Source organism: Danio rerio, chromosome 22, assembly GCF_052040795.2.
Source record: "Danio rerio strain M-AB ecotype USA chromosome 22, GRCz13ab, whole genome shotgun sequence".
In the NCBI taxonomy this organism is placed as follows: domain Eukaryota; kingdom Metazoa; phylum Chordata; class Actinopteri; order Cypriniformes; family Danionidae; genus Danio; species Danio rerio.
In genome coordinates this window covers 20,798,466-20,818,800 of record NC_141042.1, presented here as the reverse complement: position 1 = coordinate 20,818,800, position 20,335 = coordinate 20,798,466, and the positions used below count along the sequence as shown (strand labels likewise).

The following is a 20,335-nucleotide window of genomic DNA, read 5'->3' as shown; positions in this document are numbered from 1 at the left end:
AATAGAAAAGAAATGTAATTGCGATTGGGCCTTAATTCTAAATTAAGTCCAGGTCCAGAAGGATGTCCCATTTGCCATTTTAGCTATTATAAGGGTACTTTCCCAAATGCAAACTCTCCAGCCACTACTCTCACATTTCTGCCAAACCCACATTTAAGCAAAATAAGACCAGATTCCATCCGACAGCCAAATCAGAATCATGTCATGTAAGTGTGGAAGATCCTGAAGGTGTGATTTGGGAGAGGGTAATAGACCTACTAGAGATAACAACCTCAAATTTTCACATTTATGTAAGGCAATTAAGAAATACCTACAACTCCAGTTTAGGCATTGGTATTGTTCACATTATTTGAAAAGATAAACACCAGACAAGGGCGACACGGTGGCACAGTGGGTAGCTGGTTCGAGCCTCGGCTGATTCAGTTAGCCTTTCTGTGTGGAGTTTGCATGTTCTCCCCACATTGGCGTGGGTTTCCTCTGGGTGCTCCGTTTCATCACAAATCTAAAGAGTTACGCTATAGGTGAATTGGGAAAGCTAAATTGTCCGTCGTGCATGTGTGTGAATGAGAGTGTATGGGTGTTTCCCAGTGATGGGTTGCAGCTGGAGAGGCATCCGCTGCGTAAAACATATGCTGGATAAGTTGGTGGTTCATTCCTTTGTGGCGACCCCTGATTAATAAAGGGACTAAGCTGAAAATGAATGAATGAATCACCAAACAACGAATCTTTATATTGTGCATTCGTAACTCGTAAGCATTCATGCACCTTGTCAAATGTGTAGATGTCGATTAAACTGGCCATGCATTTAAACATTTCTACAGTCCAAAGCAGAACAGCTTTATCTAAACAGATTTCTGCCCCTGTAGTGGACATGCATCTTCAGACTGTTAGGAAAACATTGTTGATAATAGGCTCAAAGTTCCCGCTCACGATTTGCCATGGCCTCCGCCTTCCCCTGCCAGGGTATCCTCTCTTATGCTCCCACGCACCATTTCCTGCCATGTGGCTGGCATGCACGTGTGCTGCCTCTTTATCTCTTCCCCGCTTCCTCTCGCGCTCCATTAATCTCTCTGTGTAGCCAAGCGCAGGCAGAGAAAGCTACATCCTGACACTAAAAATAACCACTTCAGGGTGAATGTGAGTGAAGGGGTATTTCGGGGTGAGGGCTAAAAGCTTGGCATAAAGGGATGATATTAAAACATGCTTCAAAGAGAGCTCGGATTTACCATGCAGGTGTTTAAGGCAATCCATCAGTGATGAACTGCAGGATGCAAACTAATTATCTGGATGTTGGAATTCAGGGAATAAAGCTTATTTTTCCTGAGGAGATGAGATATGGATTGTTAAGAAACATTTTTTTTTGATTGGGGGTCTATCACATGCCAATTGCTATAATTTATTTATTATTAAATAAATTATTTCATTTTTATTTATATTATTTTATTTATTTTTGTTATTTTTATGGCTTTATATTAACAATATGAATTTGCTTTATTATTTTTGTAATTTTTTTTTTTTTTTACAATTTCAGTAATTTAGTCATCACATTATACTATTTGTTGGGAGTTTAATCCACTTTGGTGACCCTTTTTGCCTGTTTTTTTTTAAAGTCATCTACATAGACATCATTGGTTTTGTCTGTTTTTTATTGCAGTAACCAAAAACGTTTTCAAATGATTTACTTAACAATAAAAAGGGTTAAAACAATCAACAAAATACACATTTTACTGAATAAAATGGAAAAATACAAATAGTATAACAACCAAATATTGCATTTCCATGAGGTACTTCAGAGTTTGCTGTATTAGTCCACTTTGTGTAGTTATTTTCTCCTGAATGCAAATAATATACAGGGAGGTAGTATGAGGCAACTAGAAGTCCAATGTTACAGAAAGTGACCGATACAGATGTGGAAGTGTGTATTAGTTTACATGTGTGGCACATTTGGAATCTGACACAAATGCAATCACACTTACACATCTGCATCGGTCACTCTGTTACAGTGGACTGGTAATTACCTCCTACCTGTATATTATTAAGACACTGTCACTTTATCATACTTTCAACCTTTTTGCACTATATACTGTTGGTGTTGCCATGTGTCCTTAATTATAATTGTATTGTATAAAATTTATATTTTTAATTATATTTTGAGATTATATGTGCAATTGTATTTTTTTATTCAACTTTTTGTATTAATATAATCTATTATGCACCTAGGGTCTAAGAGTAACACAATTTTGATTCTGTGTATGTCCTGTACATGTGGTTGAATTGACAATAAAGCTGACTTTGATATCAAAGACATATTGTAAGAAAAAAATATTAAACTATGTAATTCTTACATATGATTTTCTGCTTATATCTCTGACTAATGAAATATACATGGTAACTGTGTAGTGTTAGCTAAAATTCTGTCATATATTTAGGTATTTTAGTTCAATTTAGTTCAAATAAAATGAGCTATGAACCTGATTCCTAAAGGCAAAATAATTACATTTTAGAATTTTTCGTATGACATTCTTTCCTCCGTGGAACACAAAAATAGATATTTAGAAGAATGTCCAGGAGTTCATTTGTACGCATTAAAATCAACAGCTTAAACAATGGTATTTGCACTTTTTTATTGGTCTGAATTTTGGGTACACGCTCATCCTACTATGGTGAAATCTGTGTTTAGGTGAACTGGACATAATCTTATGTTTACTTGACAATTTTAGCATAAAAAAACGTGAAAAAGGCACAAACCTCATGTAATCAAATCATTCATTTTTCTTCAGCTTAGTCCCTTTATTCATCAAGGTCGCCACAGCGGAATGAACCGCCAACTTATCCAGCAGATGTTTTACACAGCGGATGTTCTTCCAGCTGCAACCTAGTACTGGGAAATACCCATACTTATTCACACACATACAGTACACTACGGCCGATTTAGTTTATTCAATTCACCTATAGCGCATGTCTTCGGACTGTGGGGGAAACCAGAGCACCAGGAGAAAACCCACGCAAACACAGGAAGAACATGCAAACTCCACATAAAAATGCCAACTGACCCAGCCGAGGCTCGAACCAGCGACCTTCTTAATGTAAGGCGACAGTAATAACCACTGAGCCACCATGATCAAATCAAACAGGTTTTGTTTTTGGCAAAGTGTGTGAGGTACAGACTGCAAAAGCTCCACCCTTTTCTGGAAAGGGGGTGGAGAGTAGCAGCTCATTTACATTTAAAGAAACCTACAAAAACTACATTTTTGTTTCCAATGAAAAATTGAAAGCGCCTTTATAGTATGGACTTACAAACAAACATTTTGAATCCTCACAAACACATTCCCGGAAGACTTCCGACATAGATCCATTTTGAAGTCTGTGTGAAACGAAATTATAATATGTTTATTTTGCTAGCTCACATTCCATAGGTTTACACTCTATAATATTTTTTTGTGCAAGTTAATCCACAAAAAAACAAATAAATAAAAAGAAATGTTTGTTTTATTGTTCATCATCGTTTGGAGTGCCAAGTTTTCTTTGTTTACATCAGTTTGACGACATCGCTACTATATTCCTAACCACGCCCCTCTTAATATTATCTTACTATAAGAAAAAAACGTGTAAAAAAAACCCGCCCCTATTTGATATTCTGTTGTAGTTAGAAGTACATCAACATACTGAAATAAAAGTCCTAGCAACTTTCGGTTTACACTGATTTTAATCATCTCATGAAATTTTGCTCAACTCATAGTTTCTAGGCTTAAGTAATAGCCTAGCATGCTTTCTTTAACAAAATTCAGGCATTTTAAGCATTGCTTAAGAAAGCCCCATTAAAATTCACCAAAAAGATGGTTATGTAAGAGAATTTCAAGACTTTCAACATCATCAAAACACATCCGAGGGGAATTAGGCAAGCCTTACTGTACATCTGCTCAGGTTACGGAGGCAAGCGCCAAGCATGATGCCAGTCTATGTGACACCCGCCCACACACCCACTGTCACTTTCGGACACTGGTTGTGAATCCGCTGCCTGTTTAATTACAGAGCGGTGGCAGACGTGCCATGGATTAGAATGTCTGTGTGGGATGTGTTTAAAGAAACGTGGCTTCCAGTATTGTTGAGGAATCTTCTACAACTGTCCACCAATCTTACTTGCATGGCATCATGCATTAAATGGCAATCAGGAACTGAGCAGGGCAAGTGCACACGGGCTATGCAAACTGCAGCCCAAAAAAGGCTAACAATAAGTGCATGTCAAAAGACATCCGGCCAAGGATTTGCATCATTATAGAGGCTGTTAACACTCTCAGGCTCTTGATATTTAACAAATCTAAAATCTTGTATATTATAGCACTGCTTTATGCTGTAGTTCATTAAGAACAATTTACAGCATTTGTGTTTACATACATGAAATATGCCAATTACAGATAAAAACCAATTTGAAAACTGTTTTTAAAAAACAATTAATTGAAGCAAAGGCTATTTTAATGATAAATTAAACAGCAACTAAAGTTAAAGAAATAAAAAGCACTCATTTTAAACCAAACGCATCGCTGTCTATGTTTTTAAGTGGTAAAATAATTATTTAACTTTCAAGTAGATGTCTCAATTTTCTATAATTATAATAAATATTGTAATAATAAATAAACACCATTATATTATATGAATTAAACATTTAAAATGATCATTTAAAAAATTTTAAGTAAACCAAAATGAGTTATGAAAAGCTAAAAATAGCTAAGTTCTTCCCTGCGCAAAATAAATTACAATTATTTATGATTTTAACAAACATTTTACATTGAAATAACTCATTCATTCATTTTGTTTTCGGCTTAGTCCCTTTATTAATCAGGGGTCACCACAGTGGAATGAACCGCCAACTTATCCAGCATATGTTTTACGCAGCAGATGCCCTTCCAGCCACAACCCAGCACTAGGAAACATCCATGCACTTCCACAGTCACACTACGTTCATCCAGTTCACCTAAAGCGCATGTCTTTGGACTGTATGGGAAACAGGAGCACCCTGAGGAAAACCACGCAAATACTGGAAGAATATGCAAACTCTACACAGAAATGCCAAATGACCCAGCCGAGGCTCGATCCAGCGACCTTCTTTCTGTGAGGCGATCGTAATACCCACTGCACTACCATGATGCCCCATTGAAATAACTGCAATATTAAAACAGAACTAAAATTGTGCTTTGATTTCTTGTGATTTATTATCAAACTTGAAATATTCAGTTCAACTTAATGTCTCACTGTAAATTCTTAGCATTAAATGTCAACTTTAATACTAAATTATTTCAAATGTGCTTAGAAAAATAATATATTTAGGCATATATGAAATTTTATATTTCTACAATCTATTTTTGTAAATAATTTTTTTTATTCTGATATCAACATGCATCATTCAATATTATACAACACATTGCATGTTGTCATTACATCTACAAAAGAGTTATTGACCTGAAAAGGTTAGAGACCACTTAATTATATAAAGTTAAAGTCAGAATTATTTGCCCCCTTCGATTTTTTTTCTTCCTTTTTTTAATATTTCCACAATTATGTTAAAGAGCAAGGACATTTTCACAGTTTGTCTGACAATATTTTTCCTTTTGGAGAAAGTCTTATTTGTTTTATTTCGGCTAGAATAAAAGCTGTTTTTAACTTTTTAAAAACCATTTTAAGGTCAATATTATTAGCACCTTTAAGCTATATATTTTTCGATAGTCTACAGAACAAACCATCGTTATACAATAACCTGCCAAGTGCCTAATTACCCTAACCTGCCTAGTTAACCTAATTAACCTAGTTAAGCCTTTAAATGTCACTTTAAACTGTATAGTATGGAAGTGTATTGAAAAATATCTAGTAATATATTATTTACTGTCATCATGACAAAGATTAAAAAAATCAGTTATTAGAGATGTGTTATTAAAACTATTATGTTTACAAATGTGTTAAAAAATATTCTCTCCGTTAAACAGAAATTGGGGGAAATAAATAAACGGGGCTAATAAATCAGGGGGGCTAATAATTCTGACTTCAACTGTATAATCATTTGTCGATTTAGACCACATACTGAATTTTTCCTACACATCTGCACATGATACTATACTTAAGCAGAATAAATAGAGATGGCCATTACAACAAAGAATAAAACACCTGTAACCTCTCCCAGTCAAGAGGGCTTTGAACTGCAAACCCATTTAACCACTGTACAGTAAACACAGTTAAAAATAGCCGTATCATACATCAAAGCAGATCCCATCTGAGCAGAGGAGCAAAACTAAAGCTCCATCTGGAATATCAAGGGAACACACCCCTGAATCCTGACTGCATTTAAAACACGGTGGATTCAACACACTCATCTCAAAGACATTTCTACTGCATTTCTGCGAAGAAAATGGCCTTTTTAAATTAAACATATATATTTAAATGCATAATTTAATAAACTTAAACATGAAAAGAAACCACATTGCAGATCTATTGTTCAGCTTCTTGTTGGGATAAATGCAATCCAATAATTAAAAATAAAACAATAAGATCCATATTTGATCGATTGTTGATCAGTGATATAGTCATATAGAAAATAATGCATGCTCTTATACACAAGTATGCATTTAATCATCATCAGATGCTCTGTTAATAATGCTATTTTCCTAATACAGTGCCATTTTAACCCTTAATATAGGATTGAATAAAACATATATCACCAATAACCAGCAGCAAGTAACGCATCCATGCATGAAATAATGCACTTACCTCCAACACAGAGCAGTGACATCTCTTTATTTGTATTTTCCGCGCGCTTTTCTGTTATTTTACAAAAATAAACTGCTGTTAAAACGTTTTTAGTGGATTTTATGCGTTGAGAAACCTCCCCTTTTCCTGTTACCAAAGCTACAACCCCAAAAATACAAAAAAATACTACAGCTTCTATTCCGAATCTTCCAGCTAATTCAACCCAGGGATGCTTCAATCCCCCTCTTGCAATATAATGCGCTGTTATTCGGGTTTTGTGCGATTATTAGCGCCGTTCTTTCAGCCGCCCGTTACTCGACGCACAGCCATCTTGTTCAGCACCGCCGCCGCGAGGAGAGCTACTACAGTGACGTCACGGTCCGAGCTGTGATGATGTGCCAGCTGGAGAAAGAGCACGAGGACCACTCTACGCCCCTCACTGGTTATTTAAACCAGCTAAATTAAGTTTAAGAGCATTTAAAATAATGTTATTTGATACTTTGCTGAAATTGAGTTCTATAATAAGCATAAGATAAGCTTTAGATGGTGAGCTTTGAGGTAACGCTATTCAGTTGGCTTTTGTAACGGTTGAAAACCCCATTTAAAGGCATAGTTCATCAAACATATATCAAACTACACATATTATTATTCACCTATCCCTATGCTGCTCAAGATTCATTTACTTTGTTTCTTCTGTCAAAGATGTTTAATGACAGAACTGCATTATAAAGAATGGGAATGTGTCATTACAGTGGGAATACATTGGAACCAGGATCCCATTGCTCTCTGTTGATTTATTATAACACACATTCATCAGCAATAGACTACGGTAAGTGCTCACACTACAAATAAAGAGGGAAAGCACTTATGGAAACATTTTCTTGCAGTAGCTCAGTGATTCTGAAAGTGTGGGTCGTGATATAATGAGGTGGGTTCCAAAAATCTCATACATGCTATTAAATTATTAGAATTACCATATTTATCATAACCTACAGAAGATAAATAGTTTTTAACGTTAAAAATATTTAATATATAGACCATTTTGAGGGATGCTAACAAAAACAATGGTCTCATTATATTTTCTGTTTTACATTTTCAATTTCTATAGCTTCCGAGAATCAAAGAAGAGCCACATGAAGAGTTCAGATGGAAAAACCTTTTAAGTGCCATCTGAAATTAGCATAAAATATTAGCATTTCTCTCCCCCTTCTTTGTTTATGTTGAGTTATTTTACTTTAAAGACCATGAAAAGCACTTATTCTATGACATAAAAGTGAAATTACTGAACCTACACACAGGATACTAATAAAAATGCTCATTTTAGAGGAAAAAACAGATGGCATTTAGAGTTTTTTGCATTTGAACTCTTCACATATTGATAAATAATGTTATGATAGCTGTTTTAACATTAGGTTATGATTAAATTATCTCTTGTTACAGTTATGGAATAGTTTGATAACAAGCAGGAAATGTTCATGGGCCAATGACATGACCACATTGAAATGGTCAACTTAATATTTAAGATACATTTAAAAACAATAACAACATGCAACAACAAATCAATCAGGCTTTTGAAAAGTTTGAGAACCCCTGCAGTAGCTTATTGAGAGGCCCACAAATGTTAGTGAATGTTTTGGCTGGGGACAGAATTTAAGGTAATGCATATTTTCAACTTCACAATGTGTGTTTATGAAGGTATTTACACATTGGCCCATTTAAATTTTATTCAAAGGATTTGTAAGGTGGTTTTCAAAAGGTTTTAAAAATGAAACGGTCAGCTTTTTCTGTCATAATTTGCATCAGTTTACATTGTGCACTCCTGAACGTGTCTGAAAACACATCACGACAGATTCCCATTCTCTATAATGAGAGAATATCTGCTTTATTCTCCATTTTATTTTAGAAAAAGAAGCTGAGAAAGTGAATGGTGACTGAGGCCTTTGTCTTATTTGTATTATGTTAGTTACGAAAAATTCCATCAACATCTTTTAGATATAGATATGCATATAATGTTGGTTGCGGTCAATTTATTTCAAGTGTTCATGGACCAGCTTTAATTGTTGCAATATTGAAGACGGCTTACAGTCTATGAAAGGCAAACCTGCAACCTTAAGCCAAAAATACAAGTCAAATAACACAAGTTTGGCTGGTATGTTAAGAATATTTGTTGTTTTTGCCCTTAAACATGACTTTTTAAATTGATCTAGTTCTGATGGGGAAAAATACTGCTTTATTAGTGATGTTACAGACAATTTTGTGACAGGTAAGAAACAGCATAAGGCACTTCTCATTTATTTTAATGGTATCTGCTAACAGTGAATGACTGCTGCTCAACTCTGACAGAAAGTCAATGGACGTCAAGGATTAATGTGTGGTTGTGAAAGGCACTCACAATGTTGCCCATTATGCATTCTCCGTCACTGAATTATTATGGCCCAGTGTAACAGGATTTATGTACAAACCTTAAATTATTCAAACACCACATATAATTAGACTTTTTAGATAAGGGGTGCAGGACAGTGCAGGTGATTTATAAGTATAGCTAATAAAGTAAACTGACATATTATACCCTAAAAATATTCATAAGGTTGGACAGCAGAGACTGCGGGCTGTCATTGAGACTAAAGGTTGACAACAAAGTATTGATAATTGGGTAAATATTATAGTAAATGCTGTCTGAATTATTCTTGGTTCATAGTAATTCATAACATACTGTACCTTTCTCTCAAATTTATCTGACCTACTTTATATCATATTCGATCATGTTTCTAAATTATGGCAAAAGCAATGTGAGAAAGGTTGAAGATGTGTTAATAATGTTCATTTTGACTGTATATGTATCTGTTGTATGTGACAATAGTTCATTGAATTCAGTGGAGTGTTCTGTTGTTTAACAAAATCAACTGTTGATTATTTAAATAAAGTGGAAGTCAATGTAAACCCAAAGGCTCATCCATACCATATAAAATAATTATAAAAATACAGCTATAAAAAAAAAAAATCAATCAAAATATAAAAAACCCCACTTCACACCACACCTACACTCACCGGCCACTTTATTAGGTATGCCTGTCCAACTACTCGTTAATGCAAATTTCTAATCAGCCAATCACATGGCAGTAACTTAATGCATTTAGGCAGGTAGACATGGTCAAGACGATCTGCTGCAGCAAACCGAGCATCAGAATGGCGAAGAAAGGTGATTTAAGTGACTTTGAACGTGGCATAATGGTTGTTGGTGTCAGACGGGCTGGTCTGAGTATTTCAGAAATTGCTGATCTACTGGGATTTTCACGCACAACCATCTCTAGGGTCTACAGAGAATGATCAGAAAAAGAGAAAATATCCAGTGAGAGGCAGTTCTGTTGATGACAGAGGTTAGAGGAGAATGGCCAGACTGGTTCGAGGCAGCAGTTACTCAAATAACCAAGGTATGCAGAAGAGCATCTGAACGCACAACACGTCAAAAATTGAGGCAGTTTGAGTTCACTGTACTCAAAAGGCCTCCACAGTCACCAGATCTCAATCCAATAGAGCACCTTTGGGATGTGGTGGAATGGGAGATTCACATCTTGTAATAAACATCTGGCAAATCTGCAGCAACTGCTGATGTTATCTTGGCAATATGGACCAAAATCTCTGAGGAATATTTCCAGTACCTTGTTGAATCTATGCACAAAGGACTAAGGAAGTTTTGAAGGAAAAAGGGCATCCTACCTAGTACTTGTAAGGTGTACCTAATAAAGTGGCCGTTGAGTGTATATCAGAGGAACAAAATAGAATCGGTCTTCAAACTGGATGTCAATATAATCATCACTGTTGTTATAGCTATCATTTTAAAGTTGTGAACTGGCCTAAATTTTCCCTTCACAGACTCATTTTCATTCATGTTAAATTCAATATGGCTTCTAACCCAAAAGTAAAGACTAGCGATTTATTAATCATTTAACCTTAATTTACACATTTTAGCTGCATTCAGTAAGATATGGCATTTCTCTTTGATGATAATAGTAATTAGTACATACAGTCAAAGTCAAAATTTTTAGCCCCCCTTGAATTTTTTCTTCTTTTTCAAATATTTTCCAAGTGATGTTTAACAGAGCAAGGACAATTTTAAATAGTAAAGCCTTTAAATGTCACTTTAAGCTGTATAGAAGTGTCTTGAAAAATAACTAGTCAAATATTATTTACTGTCATCATGACAAGATAAAATAAAACAGTTATTAGAAATGAGTTAACACTATTATATTTAGAAATGTGTTGATAAAATCTGCTCTGTTAAAAAGAAATTGGGGAAAAAAATAAACAGGGAGGCTAATATTTCAGGGAAGCTAATAATTCTGACTAATAATTAAATTTTTTTGGTCGAGCTAAATTTAGTTATGATATTCTAACAATGTAATTTCAAAAGATAAAGGATGCTTATTTTTCAGACTATTGGCTTTCATGATATGGTCAGTGTCACCCTCTGCTGGATACAGTGAGCTAGACAGCTCAATAATGAAATCGTTTAAAAGAAAGTAGACTAGTTCATGCTGGGTTTTATTATCATTTTTTCCACCTCATATTCTCTTTCCATGTTAAAATAATTCATACAATAATAATAATAAAAATCAGTTCAAGTACACGAGCAAAGCAGTGTAAACTCTTGACTCTAAATTCATCACCCTTTGCAATGCCAACTGTTCAAATGGGAACGTGACCAAAAATAACCATACATTTAAATTCAGAAAATATTATGACAAAGAATAGTAAATGCACTTTGCATTACATTACATTATCCTAGCAAACATCATTATCCTTAAACCATGCTTTCAGTGGATGTAAATGGACTTCCCATGAGCTGCTGTAACTGTCAAAACAGCATTATAAAGATTAATGACAATAAGTTTAAAATCAGTCAGCACCAGTGTTACCAGTGAAACGAGCTTATTGCAGAGCAAGCCTTCTGAAAATATCCAATTAAACTGTTTGGCTCTTGTTATTGGCATTTGAGGCAGAGCACTGGGGTCCCAAGCCTTCTGAATGCTTTTGGTCAGCCGGATGAAGAACCTTTAGATCCCACCATTCAAAGCTTCTCACTGGAGTGAAAGAAAACCATATAATAAGCTAACAGAGTCAGAAATAATCATCTAGCATGATATGTCTGATATCAAGCAGTGATTGACAGAAAAAAAGACTATTAGATACAAATGCTTGAAAAATACTTGGAGAATTTTTATTTTTCTTGTAGAATATATATATATATATATATAGCAATGCTGAAGGTAAAGTTCCTTGCACAGAGTCTGATATTTTTGTCATAATTAGAATATATGTACTGTTATAGTCAGAATTATTAACCCCCCTGTTTAATTTTTACCTAATTTCTGTTTAACAGAGATTTTTTTTTTCAACACATTTTTAAACCAAATGTTTTTAATAACTCGTTTCTAATAACTGATTTATTTGATCTTTGCCTTGATGACAGTAAATAATATATATATATATATATATATATATATATATATATATATATATATATATATATATATATATATATATATATATATATATATTTTTTTTTTTGTGATTCAAGACACTTCTGTACAGCTTAAAGTGACATTTAAAGGTTTAACTAGGTTAATTAGGTTAACTAGGCAGGTTAGGGGGTTTTAGGCAAGGTCTTGTATAACGATGGTTTGTTCTGTAGACAGTCGAGAAAAAAAAAATAGCTTAAAGGGGCTAATAATATAGACCTTAAAATGGTTTTTAAAAATTAAAAACTGCCTTACTTCTAGCCGAAAAAAAAAACAAATAAGACTTTCTCCAAAAGATAAAATATTATCAGACACACTGTGAAAATGTCCTTACTCTGTTAACCATCAATTGGGAAATATTTAAAGAAAAAGAAAATTCAAAGGGGGGCTAATAATTCTGACTTCAACCACATATAATGACCTCATGTTGTGTCAACTGAAATTACACAATGCTTCAGAAACTTTAATGTCATGAAAATTTTTTTTGATTTGGTTTCATTTTTTTCAGTTCTTTGCATCCATAGAAAGCGGTGTTCTGACAAATCAGAGGCACAGTACAAGCAAAACCCAAAACTATGCCACCGTTTATGAAAAAAAGAAAAAAATTAAACATGCAAAAATTTCAGACTTCAGTGAGCAGAACAGTAAGTCACAGAGATAAGATACATTTTATTGACTCATTTGATATTTGTGTTTTATGGCACATAGTACCACATTATCTACCTGTCCAGGTGAGCTAAGAGCTCTTGTAGCTTAAGGACTAAGGCACGATGCTCATGAGGCCTGCTCTCTAAAGCACTGCTCAGGCGACTCAGGTATGAGTCCAGCGTCCCAATCGACGGCGTTTCACCAGTGCCTAAACAAAACACAAAGTAAATTATAATACGTGTTCACTATTATGACAGGACAGTGTGTGTGTGTATACCTGACAAAAATCTTGTCGCCTGTCAGTTTTAGGAACAACAATCAATAACTTCTAGTTTGTCATATGGTAACAGAAGTGGCTGATATAAAAGACAAAGGCCTTAGATTATGCGTATTTTACCAAAACAAAATGTCTTGATTTTTAACTATTTAATTAGGACAGTAAGGTCTGACTTTGCTTAGTCAAAAATTTGGTCATTTAACAGAAATAATGTACAGTATAGAATTCAAAGTCATGGTGCAGTGGACAAAGAACTACCATGAGCTTGGAGGACTGCATACATCTCTGCAATGACTCAAATAACTGATGAATAAAGTCATCTGGAAGGCAAAGAAAGTGTTCATGCAGGACTCCCAGAGTTCATCAAGAGTCTTTGGATTCATCTTCAATGCCTCCTCCATCTTACCCCAGACATGCTCAATAATGTTCATGTCTGGTGACTGGGCTGGCCCATCCTGGAGCACCTTGACCTTTTTTGCCTTTAGGATCTTTGATGTGGAGGCTGAAGTATGAGAAGGAGCGCTATCCTGCTGAAGAATTTGCCCTCTTCTGTGGTTTGTAATTTAAAAGGCAGGACAAATGTCTTGATACCTCAGGCTGTTGATGTTGCCATCTACTCTGCAGATCTCTCGCACACCCATTTATTTTTATTACCAGGACATTTTTTATAGAATTGCAACAATTTAAAACAAGCGCACAGCTGTCAAACAAGCTTTAAATGCTGATGTGCAGAGAGCAGTTTGTTACTGAAAAGGCCACATCTCTAAATTATTCATAGATGCAGCATCTTAATTTTGTGGTGTATACACATTGAAGAAAAATCTGTCAATATTGCAATGTTTTGCTTTCTAGTTTTCTGTCAACTTAAGACACTTATTACAACTTGGCCAATGATCACGAAGCTATCGCTACTGATAAACAACAAAGCACAAAGTTGTTAAATATCAATTGCGGTATTTGTATTATAGGCACTGTATCATACTGACCTGGTAAAGGCACAGTAGCCAAGCTGCTGACTAGCGTCTGTTTGATAGCCTGTAGGTGGCGCTGTAGGGCCTGCGTACGAAGCTCATCTTGGCCTAGCTCAGCTTCCAGGCGCTCTTTAGCACTGAACATGTCGGCAATGTGTTTCTGGAGAACAGCATTCTGCTCTTCGAACTCCACATTAGCCTTGCGCAAACGCCGGAGCTCTGCTTCTCTTGCTGGAAAAAAGGTCATTTTAGGAAAATAGCTTTTCTATAGACATTTGTGTAGTTTTAAGCACAAGAACTCCGTATAATTTACCTTTGTTTTGGTCCAAAAATTCTTCTGTGAAAATAGGGACATCAAATCTGGCCGTGAAGTCTGAGTTCTGAAGGAAATCCATCACATGAGTCAATATACAGGAAGTCTTTTATATATCAACTGTTTCCAACTGTTTAAAAAATATGTTTCCATTTACTAAAATATTTAAAAGAATGTTGGAGTTTTATAACATTTTTTCCTACTATGGATGTACTGATTCCAACATTCTTCAAAATATCTCCTCTTGTGTTCAACATAAAAAAGAAGAAACTCAAAGGTTTTCAACCACTTGAAGATGATTCATTTTACATTTAGGGTGAACTATAGGTAGGGATAATGTAGGAATTCTGCCTTTGTTTATATGCTTACCTTAAAACCTGAAGATCCTGAACTGTTGGCGTTGATAATGACAGAAGTCAACTCTTCTGTAAAATAAATAGATAAGTGAATGCTTTGCTCTAAAAATAACACTTGCACCATTGAAAATGATCGCATACCAATGACGTGTGCTTTCAAAACAGTCTGAAGCTTCAAAACTTTCATGAATCATTTGTTTTAAACCAGTGATTTGGATTTGGTAATAGTCACGCACATTTTGTCAGTAAAGCCTGTTCTTGTAAATCTTCTGCATGTGCTTTCAGATAAAGCAGTGTTTACACAAAATTGTAGTTTACAGATGAAAATCAATTTAAATAAACCGAAATGAGTTTAATCAGACAATAATGACATCGAGATAATCATTCTGCGATAATGACAGCTGTTTGCCTGTGGTGTTTGGCTCTGTGTAGTAAATGCTGCATATGAACATATCCCATATAAAAACATATATTTACTCCACATTCACTTCATAACTTCAGTCGAGTGTTTCAAAAACTCTGTAAGATGATTCTACATTTAAATCAATAAAAGTAGTTAAATCTTCTGTCTATTCAGCAACACCATAGGAATTTTCTGGGTTGGTTTGTGGCGTATTTGGAGTTTCCATGCTTTTAATAGTTGATTCGGTGTCTGTGACTTTGAAACCAAAATAATCCCATATTACAAATGCAGCTTTTCTTTGATGTGAATTAGTCTATTAATACTTCCGAAGTATCAGATGCCATCATCCCATCTGTCAGCACTTTACTGTTTGTTTGCTTTTTATTTGATTTTTTTTATTGTGGTCGTAGTTTGGTTGCGCAATTCTGATTGGGCTGAATTAAAGTTTGCTTACTCAATTGGCTAGTTTTAAAGCCCCAGTCAGATCACACGATTTCGGCACGATTTCCTTGACATGACACAAGATTCAATGGTTTCTTCTCATGCAACGGTATAGTTCACAACAATCTATATCATGTCTGCCGATGCCTTATAGCACTATTGCAGAAAGTCTAGCATGTTTAATTTTCTGAAGCATAGTGGACTGGTTTTGAAGCACTTCACCTGAGATGTAATTCCTTTTTTTATATATATATTTTATATTGCAGCCGCTTGCGATTAACTGAATTGCTATGTTTCAAATTGCGATTTGATTTCGATTAATCGCACAGCCCTAGAGATGACTGCTTTTGAATTACTGCTTTATGAAGCTTCTAAAGATGTTAAGAATCTTTTCGAATAAGTAGTTCAGAGCGTGTATTACATTTCCAACGTCACATGATTTCAGTTAATGGGGTTTCATTACTGTTTTAAAACATTTCAACATTTTAACGAATCTCCGCATGGGCCAATTTGTGTAATACCTTAAAAACCACAATAATCATGAGGCTTCATTCAGATCACTCCCCCAGTGGTGAATTACTAAACATGTTTCATAGGGTTTTTTGACCTCTAATCAGTTTTACGTTTGCACATTTTAATAATAATAATAATGATAATAACAATAATAATAATAATTCCTTACATTTATATAGCGCTTTTCTGGACACTCAAAGCTCTTTACACATTTTTTGGAGGGGGTTCTCCTCATCAACCACCTTATTGAGACATTTGTAGAATGAAAAGGAATTATAGTTAATATTAATAATAATTGTCTCTTGTGGGCCTGTTTAGCAGAGCCCATCACGGAACGATATATAAGCCTTTAAAATTTCCCAAATTAACTCATATTATGCAGACAGTTAATATCTAATTATGTTAGATGATAAGCTACGTGCATTTATACGATATACATTCAATTAAAAGTTTACAATGTATTTGAAAAATTCAATTCTAATGTATGTTTTGCCTGAGTTTTTGTTGCATTTGCACAGTTTTGACCAGCAGGTGTCCCTAGCATGTGTGGTTTGTGGTGCCCCGAAATCTAAATATATCATTTTGCGAAGCAATTGGTTCAGTTGGTTTAAAGCTTTGTTTCTTCCATTACTAATATGAGTTAATGTAAATGAAAGATTTATAAATTGTGTAATAAAGTGTAAAAAAAAAATTTTATCCCATCACTACTGCATACTTGACAAAAAGACAAATACATTTAAGCGCAAAATAACGATACCAAAAAACTGTCAAAGAAAAAAAAACTCACCTCTTTTGATTCTCTTGTCTTGAACTTTTGCACACGTGATCTGATAAGCTTCGCTTTTCTGATACTCCCTGAGCTCTCGTGCATACTGCATTTTGTCCCTTTCGGCTTCATCAAGGTAACGCTGTTTTAAAAAAAGTGGTTGCATTTAATCAGAATGAGGTTTTCCCATATTAAAAATAAAACAACTGGCCAGTCATTCCTTAATAACCATAATAATACCTGTTTATCATGAGGTGCCAGGCGGCTCCATTCTGCCCCGAGTCTCTTGGTGATTTCTGGAAAGGGAAGATCTGGATGAAGGGCCCGGATGTGTTCCCGTCTCTCATTCAAGAAACGGACATAACCGGTAACTGGAGCCTTGGGGCCGTTCGGCAATACCTTCTTTCTCTTCTTTCCTTTTGGCCAACCTCGCTTCTTTACCGGCTGTGAAGTCGATTGGTTCTGTAACAAATCAATTCAAATTGACATGAATTCAATTTAGGAGGAGTGTATGGGGGAAAATATGAGTGCGCCTGTCCACAAAACCTTTTATGATGATTCAGTTATGCATGATATGTGATAGACAGTGTTATTGATGATGTTAAAGCAGTCTGTATCTAACCTCTTCCTGCGGCGAATCAGTCTGCTGAGAGTCTTTAGATGCAGGAGCATCAGTCTGCTCTTGCTTTACACCACCCATAACGTGGATTCACGGAATTCTGGGAAGACAAAAAAGAAAATATATTTAGATGAAATATAAAAGACTAACAATTAATCAATTTCTATCTACAAGTACATACTAAACTACAAATTATGACAACACAGTTATTATTATAGTTAACGTTATGTTTTCATAATGCCATTTCAACAACAGCACTTATGGGAGGGTAAAAAGCCTATTTAAAACAAAAATTGGGTTTCAAAGCTAAGATATATGATTAGTGTTGCATAATATATCGATACTAAAAACGTATTGCGATTCCCTGGCTCTCAAAACGATACAATTACGCATTTTGTAGTAAAGGTACTTTTGAGTGACAGCTGTAGTTGCGAGTGCTCGTCAATAGGGGGCAGTGTGGGGGCAGCGACTTTTTCAAATTTTCTCTTTTAGATTTTGTATAGGCGAATTACCGGTTTGTAAACATTCAGGATGCACGCACATCAAGGTTGCATGGAAAAAAAAACAATAATACAGGACCACAAGCATTTACAGCAAAGGAATGACATTCGATCCGGTACAGAGTGTTGTTGTATCAGAGAGAAATTATATTAATTACATATTATTTACAAACTGCTTTCAGCATATTATAACAGCCAGTCACCCAGTGATAAGCACAGTTATTTGGTAAAATTCATACTAAAGTGAGCGGTGTTTGTCTGACAGGTCCATTTGCAATAGCACCTTCCCAATGGATATTGCATAAGACGAAATGGCCAAGCATCCAGCCCGAAATATACAACTATCCCATTGAACCTCCAAGTGATTTTACAAGAGAAAAGTTAAAGGCCTACAAGTTTTTGGATGCCTACAATTTTGTTCTGTGTGGTCATGTGCAAGAAATACTGTTCCATGATTACCAGATTTAAAACTTTGTAGTGCTAAAAGCGAAGACGGAGCTATACAAGGCCTGGGTAATCATCAACAAGCAAAACAACGGCATTCTGACTATGCATGGGCCGGTATAAGATTCTGACGGTATGATAACCTTGATTATAAATATCACGATTTCACGGTATTGAGATTACTCCCCTAAAATATATTAATTTTAAATGTCGAAAAACAAAAACTTTTTCCCCATTGTACACAATATATTTTAATTTGGAAAACATTTAAAATATTTTGGAGTCATAAACATGTCAGGCTAAATAACTCAAATGAATCATTGACATCTGCTGTCTTTATTAGTTTCAAAAACACAGATTTCTGTACAGTTTAAAATGGCATCTTTGGAGGTCTTTTCAGCTGGAGATAATGCAGTATACCTTGAAAACGGTTATCGCCTCAATGCCTAATTCTGACAGCGAACTGCACCTGTATCGGCAGGGTGTGTAAACTTTTATTTTTTAAATAGCCATTTTTATTAGTAGATGCCATTATGGACAGCTGAAAATGCATGTCACGTCATTCACCCCTAAATTAATATATAAATATGTAATTATATATGAATATGACAGGACCACTGCGTCATGTACATTGTACAATGAGGACCAACATCTCCAGGTTCTCTGAAAACCTGACCAAAAATGTTATGTGCACTTTTGTCTAGTTTTGAAAACAAAGCAGCAACTATTTTAATTATGCTAAAACAGCTCGGCTGGAATACTGGCAAAAATAGTTTTTATTTTTAGATTTGTTTTACTTTGTAAAATGGTTCTACTCTGTTTTAGCTGACAGTGTGTTCATTAATAAATAATATTTAAAGAGAAAAAAATAAGGTGTAGTATCAATTTAGTATGGGTTTCAAGATATTTAATTTAGATATCGTATTAAAGTCAAACTTTTGGTATCATGCAACACTATACGTGATATAAAGACAACAGTAAAATATTGAATTACACATGGTTTTAATTATTTTTATTTTTTATGTGAGCAGAGAATGCTGTCATTTTGCAAAATGTAAGCACACTACTGTGCGGTAAATGTGGCCTAAAACTATACATAAATGCAGTACCTAATGAAATATAAACATTATAATTACCAAAAAATAATGTCAACTCAAATGAAATAATATTAAAAATCCTATTTCAGCAAGTTGCCCATGCAAAATTTCTCTTCTTTTGGTTTGACCCATACTAAAATAACTAATTGACATTTAAAGATAATTTAATAAATAAAGTTAACTTATTATACTAAAATTATCATAACAAATCTACAATGTTGCATAGAAAAAATATTAAAAACAAATAATATTTAAAAGAAATATCAGGTAACTTATATCAAATAATAATGTTGGCTGTAACGTTACCGCTGCAAAACGCTGTCTAGATATGAAAACACGGACAATACATAAATCGACCGTTTATTAAAGGGTTTTGTCCTCATAAAAGATGTAGAAAATTACGAATTTAAACGCACGCATGCACGGAGCTTTTGGTGCATTAATGTTTATAAAAACTTCACTCTGCATTCCCCGGTTATTATGATTAGCTAAAGTAGCATAGTTGGCTAACTAGCCTCCGTTGAACCTCAGAATACTTGCATTTATCGCGTCTTAATTTCGACAGTCTATTAATATTAATTTGCGATTATATATTTACATTTATATACAGCTCGTGCTTCTAATACACAAAATGTACACTTACCTAAATTGGTGCTTGTTTTGTTTTAAGTCAGACGCTAGCTTAGGGACAAATGTTGGTTTGATTGACAGATCCTTGGTGAGTTTGATTGGT

The 20,335-nt window shown here is 34.7% G+C and overlaps 2 protein-coding genes and 1 long non-coding RNA gene across 12 annotated transcripts in view; 1 reads left to right on the top strand and 2 right to left on the bottom strand.

The window, feature by feature from the left end:
• unc13a (unc-13 homolog A (C. elegans)) overlaps positions 1-7,104 on the bottom strand; it is a 59,620-nt gene extending 52,516 nt beyond the window's left edge. For all 8 annotated transcript variants that reach the window (XM_087303148.1, XM_087303150.1, XM_087303155.1 and 5 more), the window contains exon 1: positions 6,757-7,104. In XM_087303148.1, the coding sequence (XP_087159274.1) occupies positions 6,757-6,778 (22 nt within the window). In that variant the 5' untranslated portion in view covers positions 6,779-7,104. The remainder of the gene's footprint in view (positions 1-6,756) is intronic.
• Positions 1,462-4,424, top strand: LOC147831562 (uncharacterized). Its single transcript, XR_015521932.1, has 3 exons — positions 1,462-1,909; positions 2,004-2,731; positions 2,803-4,424. It is a non-coding gene; the product is annotated as an uncharacterized LOC147831562 (long non-coding RNA).
• A 4,152-nt stretch (positions 7,105-11,256) lies between the features above and the next one.
• On the bottom strand, positions 11,257-20,335 carry hmg20b (high mobility group 20B). 3 transcript variants are annotated; one of them, NM_001020551.2, is given in 9 exon segments: positions 11,261-11,816; positions 12,978-13,110; positions 14,166-14,381; positions 14,464-14,530; positions 14,833-14,888; positions 16,964-17,084; positions 17,183-17,404; positions 17,565-17,661; positions 20,246-20,335. In NM_001020551.2, coding segments are annotated over 8 exon segments (906 nt in total). In that variant the 5' UTR covers positions 17,643-17,661; positions 20,246-20,335; the 3' UTR covers positions 11,261-11,803.